General features: G+C 43.6%; 3 protein-coding genes across 6 annotated transcripts; 2 read left to right on the top strand and 1 right to left on the bottom strand.

Annotated features, from left to right (window-relative positions):
- The first annotated feature begins 4,951 nt into the window (after positions 1–4,951).
- On the top strand, positions 4,952–13,439 carry LOC136522975 (uncharacterized). The gene is made up of 5 exons (XM_066516759.1): positions 4,952–5,319; positions 7,274–7,370; positions 8,229–8,272; positions 8,381–8,470; positions 9,135–13,439. The coding sequence occupies exons 1-5, from the start codon at positions 5,179–5,181 to the stop codon at positions 12,933–12,935; spliced, it is 4,173 nt and encodes a 1,390-aa protein (XP_066372856.1). The 5' UTR covers positions 4,952–5,178; the 3' UTR covers positions 12,936–13,439.
- A 409-nt stretch (positions 13,440–13,848) lies between these two features.
- LOC136521208 (DNA polymerase lambda-like) lies at positions 13,849–18,381 on the top strand. Of its 4 annotated transcripts, none has more exons than XR_010775507.1 (14): positions 13,849–14,019; positions 14,102–14,251; positions 14,434–14,796; positions 15,154–15,247; positions 15,313–15,443; positions 16,048–16,110; positions 16,178–16,357; positions 16,443–16,496; positions 16,747–16,835; positions 16,911–17,001; positions 17,175–17,255; positions 17,377–17,644; positions 17,791–17,858; positions 17,950–18,017. XR_010775507.1 is itself a non-coding variant. In XM_066514917.1 (14 exons), exons 1-14 carry the CDS (start codon positions 13,909–13,911, stop codon positions 18,206–18,208), a joined length of 1,659 nt encoding a protein of 552 aa, XP_066371014.1. In that variant the 5' UTR covers positions 13,849–13,908; the 3' UTR covers positions 18,209–18,381. The 4 variants fall into 4 exon arrangements, 2 of the variants coding, with proteins under 2 accessions (XP_066371014.1, XP_066371016.1); XM_066514917.1 differs by lacking the exon at positions 17,377–17,644 and adding an exon at positions 18,110–18,381 and having other exon boundaries at positions 17,950–18,034; XM_066514919.1 differs by lacking the exons at positions 16,443–16,496; positions 17,377–17,644 and adding an exon at positions 18,110–18,381 and having other exon boundaries at positions 17,950–18,034.
- Positions 18,382–18,822: 441 nt separating this feature from the next.
- Positions 18,823–20,749, bottom strand: LOC136522743 (uncharacterized). Its single transcript, XM_066516555.1, has 3 exons — positions 20,379–20,749; positions 20,059–20,226; positions 18,823–19,267 (listed from the first exon to the last, which is right to left on the bottom strand). Exons 1-3 carry the CDS (start codon positions 20,635–20,637, stop codon positions 19,038–19,040), a joined length of 657 nt encoding a protein of 218 aa, XP_066372652.1. The 5' UTR covers positions 20,638–20,749; the 3' UTR covers positions 18,823–19,037.
- Between the last annotated feature and the right edge of the window lie 12 nt (positions 20,750–20,761).

Raw genomic sequence — 20,761 nt, 5'->3', positions numbered from 1 at the left:
TCAACATTCTATCTCACTATCCTCATACATATTAGTCATACATACTTGTATTCATCAATCACCAAATATCTGATTTTTCTTACAATAAGGCCTAGATGTATTCAGTGGCTAAAGGAAAACAAAGACATATTCTACTTCTAAGTGCATCCGACACCAAGTGGCATTTAGAATCTATAAATCCTTAGCTTTCATTATTATCATCTGCATTCATACTTTGAATCCGAAGTATGTGGACATGACCCATCAATGTGACCAACCAATGTGAATAAATTATGTAAAATACATATTAGTCTCAATAACTTGAGCTTATCGATCAATAATACCTAAATTGGTGTCTAGATGGGTTCACTAGGAGCACGAAGTTAGCAGAGGATAGGGTGCCATATGTGGTTTTGGTCGCTGAATGACAACATGATCAAATGGACTAATATGGTTTGCCAGTATATAAGATTTTAGTTTATTTGGATGCAAGGATGGCTTGATAAGAAAACGTGAAGATCAAGTAATCAACACCTCAGTAAAGACCAAGGAGTACCATTAAAGATCATAGAAGATATGCTAGAAGTTGAAGACATCAAATAGAAAAAACCTGGATGAGGCACCATGTGTACTACACGAACATATTCAGCATCCATCACGTTGACCTAGTTTTATTCTCTTTAAGAAAAATTGAAAGTTAAATCTTATATAATTTAATATGGTTTAGTAGAATAGTATCTTTTTGTATAGATGCCAACTGCAATCAACCTGATTTTAAACATTATATCGAAATACAACTAGATAATGTAAAGGGTAGCGCACACTAATTGTTATACTTTTGCTTAGCATATAGCAGCAAGTAAATAGTAAAAGAATGTTAGATTATAAATTAATAGAGTGAGACTTAATTAGTTAAGATTTTGCTATACCTGTTATATATTTTCTTCGTTTTAAATTATAATAATATGTTTTAACTCTTTCATTGTACCCTATTTGTTTATGTTGAAATTTGCCTTATGCTAAAATGTTGCGAGAAAAAAATATTATTTTATAACTGAAAAGTAGCTCAAGCCAAGGCCATCAGCCCAGCGCGGCATAGGAGTGAGGAGCAATGAACTATTGCCCTATTGGAGCTCGAGCCACGAGGCCCAGGACGTCGGCGCATCACCGGATAATCGAAACGATGGATCGATAAACCATCATCCATGGTTGGCGGCTTGGCGTGCTCGTGCGTGCACGATCCAGAGAACCGTGCAACCAGCGGACAGCGTGATTCCACTCACTTGCACCACACAGCGGCAGCTAGCGGAATCTGCAGCAAAAGGCGGCCGCCCACCAGCACAATTTCCGTCCATCGCAGTTCGCAGCGACGGGCACCAGCGTCCCCGAAGAACAGAACAGCCATTGCGCTTTACAGGCAGCCCGGACGGGCGCTGCTCCGATCCACAGCTCCACACACACACACCCCACGCTAACGCAAAAGGTTAGCCGGAGTCCCGAATTCCCGACGCCGAAGAGAGAAAGCGCGGAATTTGATGCTTAGATAAAGATAAAGATGGGGGCGGGCCAGGCCAATTCACAGCGGTAGTCGGCAGATCGATCACGTCAACCACTCGCGCCTGGCCAGTGACCGCACTCCACAGTGTCGTCAAGACTCCGCGGGAGGAGACAGAGAGCCACGTCACGAGGCCCGGTAACGACTAGTGTAGGCGCGCCGCCGCCGCCGCGAGGGAGCGTCACAATAGTGACTCGGACTTTCGGCGCTTTCGGCGCGATCGGACCGGTCGTAACTTGTAAGGGACGTCCTATTCTGACTTAAACATAAAAAAAATACAAGAATGAGTAGTCACTGACGGCGAATAAATAGCTGATTTATTTCATATAGTTTAAGAATTTAAGAGAGAAACACGAGGTCCAATAATAAATATAAAAATAAAAATATATAAAATAGTCTTTCGGTCTATTCGCTTGGTCGTAAACGATCGTAAATTTTTAGCTAGAATAATATTTTTCTCTCACTATAAACCAGCCAGCATAGCCCCCTCGCCTCCAGGTAAACTCGCTACGTAGCTAGTACAGTTATGGACGCCCAACGCCCCGTCCCATCAGCCGCGGCCAACAACTGTGCCGTGGCGGTGCCTAGCTCCTGCCTCCAACCAACGGACGGGACGCAGGCTGGATAAACTAGAGGAGAGCGTGCCAGCGCGGGAGGCCTCGCCATTGATCGGACGTCGATGTGCTGGGACCTGGGAGGCTGGGAGAAAATGTCGACGCCGTGTGGTGGCCGGCCGGGCGCCGGCTCGGGGCAGACAATGTTCGTCGCAGGCCCACGGACTGCGCTCGGATGGAACGAAGAAAAGAGTACGGCCACAGGTTCGTGCCTACCACTCTCCTGCAGTCCTGTTTGTTGTTTTTGACATGTGTGGGTCCGACGTGTCATCCGGAAGGCATGATGCTTGTGATAGGTTCACCGGGGCATGGAACGGAACAAGCTCTAATCATATCGTTGGGTGTGCTAATGCTACACGAACACAGGAAATGCACCTGATGAAGGCACAGATATGTAACGGTACCATACACCTTCTCAAAAGCTCATTTGTGACTCACAAGTCGTGAGTTTGTCCTTACATTTATCTATATTTATATCCATATTTGTATCTATATCCACATCTATGTTTATATCTATATCTAGTATTAAAGAGTGAATGTTTCTTTGATCATTCTTTTACACTTTTTAAACTATCCTCGCACAGACTTTATCTCTATGTGATCCAGACTCATGATCCGTGCTCATATGAGTTAGAGTAGCGATGATAGTCCGATTCTAAGATGTGCCAGGCGGTGTTACATAGTCGGATTCCAATGCAAATTGGAACAGATGACACGATTGTTATATAATTTTTTAAGCCACAAGTCGTGTTTAGGTGCCCATGCAACAAGGCGTATGGTCCATTTTGCAACTGATGGGCACATTTGTTAGTTTGGTTGAAAAATAGAATACCATATCGCTTTGGACATTAATGACTTCTTTTTAAACAACGAAAAGAATTGAGATTTTCGGATGAGGAGACTCGAAAATGGGATCAAATTGGTAACATCCACTAGTTTTGTGGGGAGTGAGCTCGAAGAAAACTTGGTACAATCATTATTTGGGTTCCATGGGTGAAAACTTAAGTTAAGGTGCTTAGCATTTTTGTCAAATTAAGCAATGGACAATAATCCATATTTTGCATAGGCGCGTGACTACCATGACCAAACTCCTTGGGTACCTTTTTAGAGTTGTGACAAATATCAACCACAAAAATAAGAATGCACTCCTATGGTTGCCTATAGAACATTTATCATAAATCTGCTGTGGTGTCACTTTGAAAGGTTCAAATATTAACTCCAGCATTATTTGCTTCTATAGATATCCTCTGTAACTAGGACGTACCTTAGATTAACTTGTAAAGATAAGTAGTAAAATGCTTGCATGTTCCGTACCTTTATTATGGAACACAACTTACACAATATCTTTATAGAAAAAGGGTGGGGACGTACCATGAGGACAGTTGCAGATTCATGGTTGAGATAGCTCATTCCTCGTAAATTTAAGAAACTAGAATATACCCGCACGTTGCCACGGGATTGCAAAGAATTTGAAACCAAATTAACTAGAGGTGATGATGGATAGGTTGCAATTAAAGAAGCTAGAAAGTAGTGGCATGACATGGCTATTAAATGAAACATGATATGAATTGTCAGTGGAGGGTGATGTGGATGTCTTGCATGTTGAGATAGACTTTGTAGTGGGAATTAGCTTTATAAGAGATACAGATAGTTTTTTAATTGTTCTTTCTAAATTTATGCAATAGTCCTAGACGATGCTTACGCATGGACACATGCCGTGTGACGCCTCTAAGAGTATCTCCAAGAGTCTTTCTTAAACTTACTATTTAAATCATGGTTTAGACAATCATCCGAGTTAAGACGTCAGGGAAGGACTGGCAAGAAAGCCATTGGCTGGGTCTCAAATAAAAATCGTTCTCTATATCTTTCTACACTCCAATAGTTTTTCTATATTTTATGGGCACAACGTCAGTCTCGATCTCCATCTTTGGCTATCGAGAAATCCAGAATAGAGATTTGGAGATATAATTAAAGAAGTTGTTGGAGTGTATTTTTTAACAAAAAAATCTCTTTCCTATCAATAAGAAAGGATACAGAGAGTATCTCGAAGTTGCTCTAAGAAATACATTTCCACCGAATTTATTTCTAATATTATGAGTCATATTTGGAGCACGTTGATTTTTAGATAAAAAAATAGGGTAGTCACCCTCCAAAATCCCAATAAATTCCTATACCAAAGAGGCTCTAAGGCCCTGTTTGGTTGGGCTTTTGGCTTTGGCTTTTGGCCCCAAAAGCCAAAAGCCCAACCAAAGGGGCTACTTTTGGAGGGTGCTTTTTCAGAAGCAGCTGCTTTTCCGTAGTTCATTTTTGAAAGCTGGTTTGACCCTGCTTTTGGCTTTTGGCTTTCTGCTTTTCGAAATTGGTGGAATAAAAAGCTCTTCCATAGTTGTTTCAAGAGAGATAAAGATAAAAGGTATATTTTATACTTGTTTAACCAAACAGCTTTCAGCTTTTCTACAGCTCACAGCCCACAGCAGCTTTTCCACAGCTCACAGCTCACAACAGCTTTTTCCCACAACCACAGCCCAACCAAACAGGGCCTAAATAACCTACGTTCATGTTATTCTAGATTTATCTAAGTTTGTACCTGATAAATATTTAATGTTAATATCATTATTGATGACACTTTCATGATCACACTTTGTAAGAAAGTTTTTTTTTTGACCTTTCCCTTCAAAATGTATGACTGACACATCCCTAAAATCCCTGCAGGCGCGGCCTGCGGTGGTGCCCGTAGCAATTCCGACCTCTTTTGACAAAGGCAGGCGGGAGCGCGCACAACGCAGTCCGCACCAACTCGCCGTCCGCGCCTCCGTTATTCTCCCACGCCTCTCCCTCCACGACACACAGGCCGCCTGAGCTGTGCCGCCCTCTCCTTCCATTTCCACCTTCGCCAATCATCCACCCCACCCGTCGCCGTCGCCTCTTTCTCTTTCCCTCTCTCCCTCTCCTTCTCCCTCCCCGATCCTTCGCCTCTCTATCGCGGGCCCGACGGAGCAGCAGGAGGGCGGCGACGGCGGCGAGGGGACGATGTCGGGGGCGTGGGGCGGAACCACGCAGAAGTGCGCGTCGTGCGGCCGGACGGTGTACCCCGTCGAGGAGCTCGCCGCCGACGGCCGCGTCTACCACCGCCCCTGCTTCCGGTGCCACCACTGCAAGAGCACACTCCAGGTCCCTCTCTTCACCCCCTTCGTTTCCTATCCCCCCCCTGCTCGCGAGCACAGTATTGTTACGAAGCAACAGTTCAGGTGTAGGATCAGTCGCACGGTTACCTGGTGCTTTTGTGATTCGGGCTATTATTGCGAGCGTCGCTCAAGTCAGAGTAGCTGGGCTGTCTTGTCCTTGCTTCGAATTGCTTGGCTGCTTCTTCAGTTGCTATACTTCCTTGGTCTGGGTTTGTCAGTTATAGGTTGCATGATCATGTCGACTGCGATTGTGCAGGATTTGCGCACGGAATTACTTGTTGCGCGTTGAATTTGTACTTGTTCTTGCTTGACAGCGAACTGGGTACAAAAGTCACGAATAGGGAGTACAGGGTACACAATTTTGCTGTTTCATTTCAGCATGGTGCGCCATCAGTGAACTTTACTCTTGCAACCACATGGCAAAGTGCGTGTGCCACCTGATTGGTTGAGTGCGCATTTACCTCTTCAGTCCCTTGTGGATGAATTCCTAATGACAATTGATCTTACCTTTTCATGATAATGTAAGAGTGTGAAATAATGTCATTATCTAAAGATTTCTGTCCTTCTATGAATATAATATGCATTTAACTTTTTGAGGAATCCATCCCCACAGGCTACTGATGTAGTGATGTGTCATATCTATCACTTTAAGTATTAAAACAGTGTGTTGCTATATCATGATCTCTCTGTACTTGCTTTCCCTTGCACATGGCATAGCTGTCATAATTCTTGTAGGCAGTTGACATATAATCGTGTAATAATGCAGTGCAAGACAAATGCCTTTCCCATATGGATGTAGTTTGGGTACCTGATTAGACATGCTTGCATTATTCCGTGAGAACACGTTGTTTGGTGCACCTGTACCTTAATTCAGAAACTTCTAATTTTGTTGAGAGCAATAATGATCATAGTGAATCTCTTATGCTACAATCATATTAGTGGGCATCAGTGCTATCTTTTCTTATTTGCAGCCAAAGCTACACGTGTGAAACCTAACCAGACTAATACTAGTTCTTGCATGAGAGTGAGCTGGGTAGAAATCACAAAGCGCAAGACTTGAGACATGCTTGAAGATTTTTCTTCTTCTAGAAATATAGTCTATATTCTTGAAGCATTTTTGTTCTTCGTAAAGTCAGGAGTTCAGTGTACTGGATTTTGTTTGTGCATCAATTTTTTCTCGAACACGCATAAGGAGAAAAAAAAGAGGGGGGGAGTAGAGCCCCATACAGATCACCCGCACACACACATAACAGAAACAAAACTCACATGCCTAGTAAAATCATGACCCTGACCAATTGTTTGTGCATTATGGATGTGTGCTCAACAAGGTTTTCCCTTGGAACTGCATGGGATAATTGTTAACTGTAACTTTATAACCAAATGATGTCAAGGCATACATCTTGCTGTCCTTATGAATATAATATCCATTTAACTTTTTGAGGAACCCATTTTCATAGACTATTGATATGTCATACTGGTTTAAGTGTTTAACTATATCATGACCTCCTTGCACTTGCTTTCCCTAGAACATGGTGTACCCCCAGAGGATGAGAAGAAAACTTTTTCGTTAGGTGGCATTCTTGTAGAGAGCAGAAAAGCATATTCCTTAGCTATCATAATTCTTGTAGGAAGTTGATATGATCAAGCAACAATACAGTGCAAGATAAATGGCTTTCTGAAGCATATGCTGGCTGCTTCATTACTGAGCTAGGCATGCTACCACTATTACTTCAGACCATAATTGTTTGGCACACTGTAGCTTTATTCAGAAGCTTTAAATTTTTACAACAGCAATAATGATATACTGAATCTTTTATGCTACACAAAACTAGTTGACAATTGTATTATCTTCATATGTTTGCAGCTAAAAGGTACATCTGTGAAACCTAATCAAACTAATACTGCAACTAACTCCGTTCTTCTGGTTCTTGTTTCTGCAGTTTAGTAATTATTCTTCCGTGGAAGGTGTCCTATACTGCAAGCCTCACTATGACCAGATATTAAAATCAACAGGCAGTTTGGAGAAAAGTTTTGAAGGTATTGGAGACAATCAATTGGACTAAGTTTCTGTGATATTTATTGTTAATTACCTTATTGTCCTCACAATTTGCATGGGTAGATGCTACAGTGGATATGTTTGTGATAAAAAATATACAAAGGGCGTACCCAGTGCAGAGAGCTCCCGCTCTGTGCGGGGTCTGGGGAAGGGTGTCAGTGGCAAGCCTTACTCTCGCCTGTGCAATGCGAGGAGACCGCGACTCGAACCCGGGACCTTCCGGTCACAGGCAGTAAGACTCTACCGCTTGCACCAGGCCCGCCCTTCAAAAATATACAACTCCAAAAAAAAAACTCGACCCTGGGAACAGCCTCCCTAAGGCATTATGATTAAGAAGACGCGTCAATCACACAGGCCAAGAAAAAACCCCGAACCCTGGCTTCACCCTATAGGGTCACAATGTAATCTGGGTCCACCATGACTTTCTGGGCTTGCAACAACTGCAACTTACCCCTGGTAGGAGGTCCCAAACCATCCATAAGCACCACAGCCTGGCGCCCTGGCAGTATGTTTTTGGGAGCTTACTGCTACACTACAAGAGTGTTGGCTACAACTCTTATGCCTGAGATTGAATATGAAAGTATACTGTCATATCTTATTATGCACATGATCACAATGATTTTCTCTTTTCATCCTATAAACCAGGTACTTTATTTTAGCATTGTTTTTATAATATAACACATCTTTGCGAGGTAACACTTTTTCAGTGGTGTGTATGTGGGATACTGGGATGTAACTCTCTTCTTATATTAATGCAATGATACATATCTCTCCTGCATGTTTGAGAAAAAGAAGTGAGCTAACGCTGTTCTCTGAAATATTACTGTGTTATATGTCAGGTGTGGCCCGATCAGCTAAGTCAGAAAAATCAAATGGACATAAGGTATCTGAGATTCTCTAGGGCGTGCCTGGTACCTAAATATATTTCACTGACGCTGCAATATACAGCAAATTTATGCCAATTTCCTCTATTTTTATTGTCAATGTGCAGGGCCAACAAAGCAGTAGATTCTCTAATATGTTCGTCGGCACACAAGAGAAGTGTGTAGTTTGCAACAAGACTGTGTACCCGCTTGAGAAGGTCAGTATTAGTCAGTCTTCCTCTTTTCTACTTCAATAGAGGAAAAAAAATGCTCTGGCAGTTAAGCACAATTTGCTCCTAAGCAGTGGCGGATCCAGAATTCAAAACCTGTGGGGTCAAGCTTGTTAATTTTAAGTCAGTTAGCATAAGCTTTGGCAAATTATATGAAGGGTTAAACATGTTTGGCAAAACTTGTGGGGCCAGATAATGCCTAGATCCGCCACTGCTCCTAAGTGTACTCGCTGGCAACTATTCATGTCCGAAGTTTTTTTTTTTTTTTGTGTGTGTGTGGGAGGGGGGGGGGGGGGGGGGGGGGTTACTCTGGTTAAACTCATTATCTTGCTCAGAGGCATTTTATCAGAAGCATAGTTTCTTCACAACTGCAAATGTAATTAAACTTTTTATGACTATTATTGGAAAAGTTCCATAGTAGTTGCAATTTCAGGATAGTGCATCTAATATAATTCCCCTTAGTATTAAAATTTCGATCTCTTCCCCACAAGCCAAAGTGATGGTGTGCTAAGCCAAGAGTATGTGGTTCAGAATTCAGTGACCTTCTCTATAATAGTGCATAGCTGTCAGGGTCATAGAATAATTTTAACCAGCCTCTTTTGAGGAGTACAATTTAAGGGCACATTTACATCACGCCGTTACATTTTTGCAGGTTGCTCTTAATGGAAATTCTTATCATAAATCATGCTTCCGCTGCACCCATGGTGGTTGTACGCTCAGCCCATCCAATCATATCACCCATGAAGGCAAACTTTATTGCAAGACCCACCATTCTCAACTGTTTATGGTTAAGGGGAATTTCAGTCAGTTTGAGGACAATTCTGGGAATGCAAAAGTTGCTACTGAGAAACAACCAGAAACTGAAGAAGCCACCAAAAATCCAGATCAAGGTGATGAAGTCACAAGGAAACCAGTAGAAAATGAGCCTGCAGATGAGAAAACTTCAAAGAATGATGTTGCAGCTGAGAAACAATTGCAAAGTAGTGTTGATGTCACAAAACCATCTGAGAGCACCACAGCAGAAAATGAACAAGGTACTGAGAGTGAGTCAAAGAATAATGTTGTCAACAAGAAGCCATCAGAAAGTAGTGTAGAAGAGCCACTGCAGAACAGTGTGGTTGATGTAAAGCCATCAGGAAACAGTGCAGCCATGAGAAAACCCTGGCAACGAAGTCTGCAAACAGATAAACCATTTCTGAGTAGCACAAGCACTCTAAAGCCATCACTGAGCAGTGATGTCACTGAGAAGCCATCATCAAGTAATGGGGTTGACATGAAACAGTCTGAAAGCAGCACATTAGTAAAAAAACCATGGCAACAAAATGTACCAACTGAGAATCCACCACAGAGCGTTTTACCATCGGATAAGCCATCAGCGACCAGTGTAGATGATGCAAAGCCATCAGAAAGCAGCAAAGTGGTAAAAAAACCATGGCAACGCAATATGGCTGCTGAGAAGCAATTACAGAACAGTGCACCAATTGAGAAGTCACAGAAAAGTGTAGCTACTGATAAACCATCACCAACAACCGACATGAAGTCATTAGATAACACCACAGAAGTTAAAAGTTCATGGGGACGCAGGATGTTCAATAATAAGTCACTAAAGAGCACTGTAGGTACTGAGAAATCGTCTGCAACCAGTGTGGTTGATGTGAGACCAGGGGAAACCAGTACAGTAGCCCCTGTGCCACAGCAACAAACTGAAAACGTTGAGAAACCTTCAGACACCAGTGCAGATGATGCGAAGAGTGCAGATGATACGAAGAGTGCAGATGATGTGAAGCTATCGGTCGCCAGTCCAGATGATGCTAAGAGCGCAGATGATACGAAGACTACAGATGATGTAAAGCCATTAGAAAATACTGCAGCTGTAGTTAGAAAGTCATGGCAACGCAACATAGGCACTGGGAAGCAACCCCTGACCACTGCAGTTGATCCAAAGACGACTGAAACTAGTGGAACTGTCAAAAGGTTGTGGCAGCGCAGTGCTGCAACTGAGAAGCCATCACAAAGTGGTACGGCTGTTGTGAAACCACTGCAAAGCAGTGTGGCTGTCTCCAAGCCGTTCCAAAGCAACTTAGCTGTGAAAAAGACATGGCAAAGGAGTGTAACTCCAGAAAACCAGCTAGAGAGTAATATGTCTAGCAATAAGCCATTGCCAAGCAAGGTGGTTGTTGAGAGTCCAGTGCAAAGCAACACAGTTGAGAAAATGTTTCAGAGCAATGTACCTACTGAGGAGCCACAGAAAGTCATTGTGGCCACTGAAAATCAATCGCAGACCATCGAAGTTACAAAGAAGAGCAATGATACATCCATGAAGCTATCAGTAACAAGTGAGAAAACCAAAGTGCCACCACTTGCTGCAACCGTATTGCAAAGTGATGTTTCCACAGAGAAACCATCGCAGACTGACATGCCTACAATAGCACCTAGTCAGATCCCTGAGCCCACTGAGAAGCCATCAGAAAGTGCTTTTAATGCTGAGAAGTTATCAAAGACTGACACTGCTGCTGAGAAACCACTTCAAAGTATGATCACTGAGAAGGTAGAAAGTGTAGCAGCCACATTGAAGCCATCTCAAAGTGATACAGCCCCTCAGGAGATCTTGGAGAGGAATATGGCTACTGAGAAAATATTGCAAAGCGCCATGGCTGTTGAGAAGCCACCTCTAACCAATTTGATCACCGAGAAGCCATCAATAAAAGATGCTTCAGAGGAGCCAGTTCAAACTAACGAACCATCTGAGCAGCCACTGAAAACTAAAGGGGTTGAGAAGCCACATCAAAGTGAAAAGATTGCTGCTGAGACGAGAGGGAGTGAAGCATCTATTGAAAAGATGCTAGAGCTTGAAAGTAATGCCACTAAATTAAACAAGGATCACTCAGAACCTGAAGGGCTTTCATCCGGTAGGAATCCTCCAGACTTTCAAAGCAATCCAAATGCTGGGCAGCGATTAGAGTCTAAAGGCATTGTGGCTGAGAAGGCAGCTGACCATATAATGGAAGCTGAAAGTGATGCAGTTGCTGAACACTCATCAGAATCTCAAAGCGTTGCACCTGCTGAGGTTCCAAAGGAGCAACCATCAGAACATCAGAAGGATGCGGATATGCAGCAGCTATTGGAACCTCAAAATGAGGATCATCCTGGGAATCCACTAGAGCCTGTTAGCGATACAGCTGCCAAAGATTCATCAGAGCCTAAAAGTGACATAGCTACAGAAAAACCTGCAGAATCACAAAATAATGCAGATCAGTCAGTTGAGCAGTCATCAGAACCGCAAAGCGTTAAATCAACTGAGAAGCCAGAAGTGCATCAAAGTAGTACATCTAGTGATGAGCTTTCTAGGCTTCAAAGTGATGCAGGTGCTGATAAACTATCAGTACCGTCATCAGATCCTGAGAGCAATGCATCTGTCAGTAAGCCATCAGAGTCTCAAACTGATGTGATTACCATGGAGGCACCAGAACCTCAAATTGATGCTCTTCCTGATAAGGAAACTGATCAGCCAGTAAAACCTCAAGATGATGCATCTGCTAAGAAGCCAATGGGAACTGAAAGTGATGCTGTTTGTGATAAACCATCAGTAAGCAGCTCAGATACTGAAACACTTCTTGTATGCCATCAGAACAGCAGCATAACCACTGATGAGCCTGTACAAGGTGACATTTCTTATGAGACACCACATCAGAGAAGTGCACCCATAGAAACAACACCAGGAAGTGACACAGTTGTTGAAGATTGCATACACCACGAAGATACCAGCAGCAAACCATCAGAGGAAAACAAAGCTATTGAGGAGCCAGAGGTGAGGGCCAAGCTGCCAGAAGACCATATAACTTCTGAGAAGTCATCAGAGGAAGACAAGGAAAATGCAGAGCCATCAGCTCCCCTGGGGAAACCATTGGAGGCCAATGAGGAGAGCTCCAAGCCTTCAGGGGATACTGTAACTCCTGAGAAGCCACTGGAGGAGGACGGGATGAGCGTGGAGCCATCAGAAAGCGATGCATCCTTTGGGAAACTATTGGAGGCCGATGAAGTGAGTGCCAACCCATCAGAGGATATTGCAACTCCTGAGAAGCCACTGGAGGAAGGTGTGGCTAGTGTGGAACCATCAGAAGACAATTCTGTTCTTGATAAACCATTGGAGGAAGAAGAGGTTGCTGCCAAGCTGTCGAAGGACGTTGTAACTCCCGAGAAGCCATTGGAGGAAGGCTCAATAACTGCAGAGCCATTAGAAGACAATGCTGCCCTTGGGGAAGCAAAAGAGGAAGATGAGGTGATTGCCAAACCAGAGTCCAGTGTGACACTTGAGAAGTCATTGGAGGGAAGTGAGGCAACTGTAGAGCCATCGGAAGACAATGCTGCTCTTGAGAAACCATCGGAGGACGACGAGGCAAATGCCAAGTCATCAGAGGACAGTGTAGCTGTGGAGAAGCCACAGCAGGAATAGGAGAATGGTGTCAAGGCATTAGAGGAGGGCGTGTCCCCTGAGAAATCAGCCGCTGGCAAACCATTAGAGGAAGAGGACCCAGTCCATAAGAAGCAGGCAGACACGGACGCAGTCGTTGAGCCGTCATCTCAGGACGACACTGCCACTGAAAAGCCCTCAGCTACAACTGACACTGCAGAAACTGCATGTGACAGCAGTTAGCTGGTTACAGTTAGTTAGCAACAGTTTTTAACAGAGTGTGGATCGAATACTATTGGTGATAGTTCGGCTTGCCTTCTGTTTGTTTTTTTGGGGGTTTTGTACAATGCTTGAGTTGTAAAATTTGAGGGAAAGAAACTATAAGTATTGATTTGATTTGATTTTTTTACAAGCAATAATCCCCTCCCCATGTTAGGAGGAGGATACCATTGAAGTTCTATATATAGGATTTGTGTGCGGTTTTGATTTTTGTTTGGATGGTGTACTTTGTAAATGATTCTGTGCAAATATTACTGTGCTTGCTCATATTTGGTTTTTCTGCTTGTAAATTGATCTAGCAAGATTTTATGTGCAAATGGTGTGGCTACTAGGCTTTCTATAATATATCTTTATTGTCATTGTGTAAACCGCAGAGTTAGCAAAGGAATGTATTAACACGAGGCCTGTCTTCCCATGGGCACAAAGTATTGCATTTCTTACACGACGGGAATTTTATAAAAGAAAAATATTAATGCACACAACACTAAATAGGTATGTTATGAAAATATATTCTCAGATAAAATAATATTAATTTGATTATAAATATGCTACTTTTTAAAAATAAATTTATAAAGAAGATGGAAGTTTTTTCTTTGACCGAAGGCCATTCCTCGGGACAGCTGAAAACCAAAAAGGGAAAGGACTTGGTGGTCGGTCGCTGTATAACAGCAGAACTGCAGAAACCTCAAAACCCCAACGACGCCGCAACCGCAAGGGGACGGCGGAGGGGTTTCTGATGGCGCCGAAGCGGAAGCCCGCCGTAGCGGCGGAGCGGGACCCCGACGGCATATTCCGCAGCGTCTCCGCTTTCATCGTTCCCCACGGCGTCCAGGCTCGCCGCCTCGAGGTCGCGCTCTTCCCCCAACCCACTCTCGTTGGCGCCTCGAGTCGTTATTGTGTGCTTAGGCATTTGGGGATGGTCGATGCAGGTGTGGAAGCAGAGGCTGGTGCAGATGGGGGGCCGAGTCGTGGAGAAGCCCACCAAGGGCGAGCTGGCGGGGGTCAACCACGTGTTGGCCATGGACGCCAAGGCGCTACTCCGGGAGTTCGACGCCGCCTGGCTCCACCGCTTCAGCGGGGTAATCGCTGCTCGCTTCCCCCCTCCCATTGCGTACAAGCCCTAGCCTCCTATTCCTGCGCGCAAGCTGCCTCGTGTGTGCTGCCATGTGTATTTGGCTATCTCGTTGCTGGGATTGACCTGTGGAGGGCTTCGTGTTGTCATGCCAAATTGCCATTTTATGGATTGGACATTTGGTTGCAGAGCGTGGTGTCCTTCGAATGGATGGAGGAGTGCCTCAAGTCCGGGGAGAGGCTGCCCAACCACAAGTTTGCAATCAATTACGAAGAGGAATTAAAGCCAAAGAATGCGGCTGGCACTGGAAATTTAGATGCGCCACAGCCCGCTAAAAGGACCAAAATGTCATCTGAGTATCCTGGGGACTGCCAGAGAATTAGTGGAGGGGATAGGGAGAGCGAACTAGCAGCTGGAGGGTCTCCTGGTGCAAGTGCACATGTGGTTGAAGGATCAAGTGCTGGAAAGAAGCCTAACCAGTATGCAAGTAGCCAAAGTAGCTCAGCAGATTCCAAGGATACCATAGGTTCTCATGGTACATTTGACATAGAGGTATATAAGCGTGATCTGAAAAACTAGTGTTCCATCTTTTATTCTGAAGTATATTGTTTTCTCGTGCCATCCTTCTTCACATTTCTTGTGTCCATACCAGATAATGTGAATAAAAGCACACAGATGTTCATTGTTAATGAATTTGGACCTCACTTTCACAAACTTCAATATGATATCTTAAGGGCTACTATTGCATTTCTCAGATATCCTTTTCGCAAGTAGTATGTTCTTGCAAGAGGGCTTAACTGTACTATTGGAAGAAAGCTGTGTCATAACCTCATCTGTATTCTCTATTTATGGCTCAGGTGGATGTTTATATTCAAGTGCTAATTCATGAATTGTATGACCATTGACCAGGAAGCCTCTTCTGGAGGACCCAGCATATATGCTCCAGCAGATTTGAACAGGAACATCACCAAAATTTTCGGAAGGCTTATCGATATCTATAGGGGTAAGTGCACTAAACTCTCTCATACATTAATTGATTCCTTTAACATATCATATTTCCTCCTGAAGCCCTGGGAGATGACAGAAGATCATTTAGCTATTACAAGGCCATACCGGTGATTGAGAAATTGCCATTCAAAATCGAAAGTGCTGACCAAGTCAAAGGTCTCCCTACTATTGGGAAATCTTTGAAAGACCATGTATGTATGTCTAATTCTACCATTGATTACTGTTAATATTGCTTCCTAAAATCGTTCTCGCTGTTTACCACTATTTCTACCAATGATTACAAGTCGTCCGATTAATCGCGATTAATCGTCCTAATCGGTCCCTGGTGACCGATTAGGGGTACTGTCGACTTGTACAAGTCGCCCGATTAATCGCGCTTAATCGTGATTAATCGTCCTAGTCGGTCCCATGGCGACTAGGTTCTCCTAGACGACTTGTAAACATTGATTTCTCTAAATGAACAAGCCAACAAGTATGTTTTGGGCTCAATAATGTGAAAGAAACATACCTCAGTAGTCAGTAGTCATGTTTTTTTCAGTATCTTGTGAATCACTTAGCAATCATATTGCGAACTCTGGTTCTAATAAAAGGCATGTGCGATCTTTGTGTTCTGACAAAGACCTTTGCCTTTTATATTGTTCAAAATAGTAGCAAAGTACCACTGGATGCATTACATTGTTCATTACTATGCCAACTAGTACAAGTACAATTCCCAGAAACAGTAGGAGTCTTACATTTATAATTAGACTTGTTGTGCCCATGACCTCAACTAAATCCAGCAATCTCTGTGTGCAGATAAATGAAATAGTCACCGCTGGAAAACTCTCCAAGCTGGAACACTTTGAGAATGATGAAAAGGTAATGCACAACATGATTTGGACATGTTCAGCTACCTTTGTCAATATCAACATAATTCACTTTGAAGGTAAGGACCATCAGTTTATTTGGTGAAGTTTGGGGAGTTGGTCCTGCAACTGCGCTCAAGTTATACGAAAAGGGACACCGTACTCTTGATGATCTACGCAAAGATGAATCACTTACAAATGCGCAGAGGATTGGATTGAAGTTTTTTGATGATATCAAGCAAAGAATACCCCGACATGAAGTATGTAGTTTGTATAATTATGTGTGTATTCGTTACTAGCTTATATGGATCTTGCATATGATACATATTGCTTCATAATATCTAGGTTAGCGAGATGGAGAAGCTTTTAAAAGATGTTGGGACTGATATCTTGCCTGGGGTGAGTTACATAGACCATTTAGGGGAACTACTGTATTCTCCAGCACACAAAAGCTGTTTAAATGCCAATATTGAAGCATATGTTGACGCTATATCCATTGCAAACATTCTAGGTGTTTCTTTACCAGTTGAATTGAAATGCTTTCACATCGATTCAGTATAGTTCTCTATGCTTCTGATTTTTGCATAGTGTTGAAGTACAATTTCTAGTTACTATTGAACTTTTTGCGTACATTCTTTTTTGTTTGTAGGTAATAATTGTTTGTGGAGGATCATATAGACGTGGTAAAGCATCTTGTGGTGACATGGATATTATTATAACTCATCCTGATGGAGAAAGGTAAACCTAAAATATTTTGAAACTTTGTTGGTACGTAAATAAATGTTTGCATAAACTGTCACAATTTTCCTTCAGCCATGTAGGATTTTTATCCAAGTTTGTTCAACGGTTGAAGGAAATTAACTTTTTGAGGGAGGATCTTATCTTTAGCATACACAGTGTTGATGTAAGTTGTTAAACACCACCACCTGGTGAGCTGTTACTTCTGTAGTTCTCTAGCAGTTCCTTTGATAGCAAGAACTGCTTAGCCGATGTGTTAAATTGATAAATTAACTTAAAACTCTAAATCCCAAGAATCAAGTTTTTTATGAGTTCTGAAATGGTTGAAATTCAATGCAGGGATCTGATAGTGGGGTCGACACATACTTTGGTCTTTGCACATACCCTGGGCGTGAGCTGCGGCACCGTATCGACTTAAAGGTACATGGAAGTTTCCAATGTACATCGGCAGTTAGGTTGCTTTTGAAAAGTAGGAACAGTATTGTGGTCCTCATATTATATGTAGTAATTACATTAAGTGACTTTTCATGATCTTTTCTAGTTGCCTAGCTGAACTGGTTAGGTGGCCTCGGTGGCACTCCTCAGGTTCTGAGTTCGATTCCCCGTGGGAGCGAATTTCAGGCTGGGGTTTGAAACCCCCCCCTCGTCTGTCCTACGGCCAAAGCACAGGTCAAAAGGCCCGGCCCGGTTCTCATAGGGCAACGGTACCCCTGTGTCAAGGTGGGGCAGGGGTTCGGGGGTTTTCTCGGCCTGTGTGAGAAGGTCTTCTCTCTTACAGCAATGCCCGGGGGGTGGCTTACCCCCTACAGGTCGAGTTTTTATGATCTTTTCTAGTTACTGTTGTAACAACAAACCCTGTTTTGCTATTCCTGCTGGCACTGAATGATTAATTCACAAGCCTGGACACTATACCAGTTTCTGGATTATAAAACTGACTGTCATTGTGTATCGACAGGTATACCCGAGGAACAGATATGCATGTGGTCTGCTTGCATGGACTGGAAATGATGTACTAAATCGGCGGTACAACTCAAAAGCTACCCTTTTCTTATTCTGACAGTCACCGAACGAAAACTACCTCTTCCCTTGGATCTAAACTCAACAAACCATGCAGATTAAGGCTACTAGCAGATTCTAAAGGATATGTACTTGACGATACTGGATTATATCTAGCTACACGCGGCAGTGGTGGAAAGCATGTACGTATATTCATATCATCACGAATGGGAATCCCTTTTGTCCAGTTTCATTTGATTTGTTATAATTTTTTACAGGCTGGCAGATCGGACGCCATAGTTAACTGTGACACCGAGAAGGATGTGTTCGAGACACTTGGATTCCCTTGGCTGGAACCCCATGAGCGCAACCTTTAGTTGTTTTTGAACGTTCATGTAGAGAATGTATTTTGTACAGCTGTATATCTTAACTGTATCTCTAAACCTACCTCGACTTACTGGGAACTAAAAGCCTTTGTACTGATTGGTGTTCATATACCTTCCTTGCCCTTTTTGTGCTGTGACTAGTATTGCTCAGCTTCGCTTTCTATGCTTCTCCCAACCTTTGTTGAAAGCATGCAAAGAAGCATTCTGTCAGTAAAACCTTTTTGTCTTCTTAGTCAGTACAATGATTTGTTGGGCTAGCAGCTGAGCTCATGCACAACTATATGAGGCATTTTAAATCATTAGCTTCTAGCGTTTTGAAGCATCTCAACTAAACAAACTATAAGTCGTCCTAAACTTTATCTGATGACCTATTTATCATTCATATAATAATCATGCAGTTATGTACAACGTTTAAGCAATCATCAAGCCATAGAGATTTAGGGGCAAATTACCCTACCGAATCTTAATAAAGTTTGGTCACCGTATTGGCCACCCATGACCTGGCCGAACATTGCAGAAATAAACAAGTATTGGCAATAGAAGGAATTTTTTACCAAAGTTTGGAGCACAAACCAAATGCTTGCAAAATTTGGAAAGGAGCGCTGGCAAGGCAGGGTAGAGAATCAAACATCAATTAGCTCAAGTTTTGCAATCAACCTGGAATAAACCTGATCTGACAAACCTTGCAGGTGATTGATGCATTGTCGTTAATGTGGAAGCAGAAGTTCTAGGAGTTGCGAATACTACCTAGATGGAGGCGAAGATTATTTACAGCGCTTCCCTACAGTAAGTGTGAGCAACGGCACAGCCAAAAATACAATCAAAAGAAGCTATTGCTGGGACCACCACCAAGCATTTCCTCCCGGTCAATGAAGCGCTCCAGAATCTCCTTGTCCTTAGTGACAATGCACTCATCATCTTTGCCAAACCAGTCATAGCGGTTCTTTGCAATGTAATCATAGACTGCATCCCGCAGTGGGGTGGGGACGATCAGCAAGGAACTCAGGAATGAGTAGGGGAGAGGCAGGTACGATGCAACTTTCAGTGCAGCTGAAACCAAAACATGAAGATGTTAGCAATATCATTAGAGATAAATTAAATATCACTAAGAGAGAAACAGTTGTGGTGAAACATGACAGTTAAAAAGTACACACGACAGGAAAGATTGCTGTCTTCCCCCTTTTTTTCTGCTTAAATGGGTATCCTACAAAGAAACCCTCTAATAGTTTAAAGTCACTATTATCACAGTGTCACGGCATCAAAGTTTGGTTTGTCATTCACATGGAGCTCAATACTTTGGACTACTGAATCATCAAGGGGCAATGAAACTACATTAAAAAATGAAGCACACCTCCTAAAATTTTGCACGGATTCAATACAGGAGGGCAATAACAGCTACAATTGCAACATCATTTATTCATTGGTAAAGAATGCATGATGAGAGAAATAGTAGAATGGACAACACGAGGCAGAACAAACTGAAAATCAAATTAGTCCACTGAACATCATAAGGCTTGCTACATCACTATCCTTCACAATGCTTGTTAACGATGAATCCTGCAGCTGACCCAAATCATAAGCATCAACAAGAAGCGAAAGGTGATCCACCCACAATTCGTAAATCATGACAGATGTCACATTGGCACAGCATCCTATGGACACAACTCAAGAACTGAAATATCCTTCAAGATGTGTCTCATGAAACTCAAGTAAAATAGAAGTGTAATCCAAATAGCTCAAGTAGTTGCTAACTTGCTACAAGCATTCTTACTATCATGCATTGCACACCACCCCAGCTTCACAAACCAATAACTTTTTGATCCGATCACAAGTGTACTAACCCGTGGAGCCCTCGTAGTAGGCCTCGGGGCCCTCGACAAAGAGAACACGCCGCAGCACATCCTCCCTGTCCGTGCCCACCAGCCTGAGGTATGGCTCGGCGGCCTTGGACTGCACGCAGCAGAACCTGATCTTGGCGTGCTTGTCCGCCCTGATCACCCACTTCACCCCTGCATTGCAAAGGCGAGGTCAATTTCTCGATCACGGGAACTTCCCAGACCCAACAACCGAGTGCCCATCAATCGTTCGCCCAGTTGGGAAAGCCAGCGAAACGATCCCCCGAGAAAACCCCAGCAGAGCAGGGTCCCGCTGTCCCACTCACCGCGGTGGCAGAGGTGGCAGACGCCGTCGTAGATGAGCACGCGCGGCTGCAGGACGGTCGGCACGGTAGCCGCCACGGTGGTGGCGGTGGCGACGGCGGACGTCGAGGCGGCGCGCGGCGGGTCCTCGTCGATGACAAGGTCGTCGGCGGCCGCGGCGGAGGAGGCGGCGGGGGACGCGTAGCCGCGGCGGCGGAGGAGGCTCGCGAGGGACGGCGCGAGGCGGGTCCGGACGCCGCCGACGAGGGTTCTGGCGAGCATTTTTTCCCCCCTCTTCCCTTTGTCTCGGACGGCGAGGCGAGGCGGCGGTCTACACGCTAGACAGGTCTTGGTTTACTTTTTCTTTCCTTCCTCTGCTTCGTGTCGCGTCTTCTCTTTTCCTCTT

This window comes from Miscanthus floridulus, chromosome 18 (genome assembly GCF_019320115.1).
Source record: "Miscanthus floridulus cultivar M001 chromosome 18, ASM1932011v1, whole genome shotgun sequence".
Classification (NCBI taxonomy): Eukaryota; Viridiplantae; Streptophyta; class Magnoliopsida; order Poales; family Poaceae; genus Miscanthus; species Miscanthus floridulus.
Note: the sequence above shows the minus strand (reverse complement) of the source record. Positions and strands in the feature narration are given on the sequence as shown.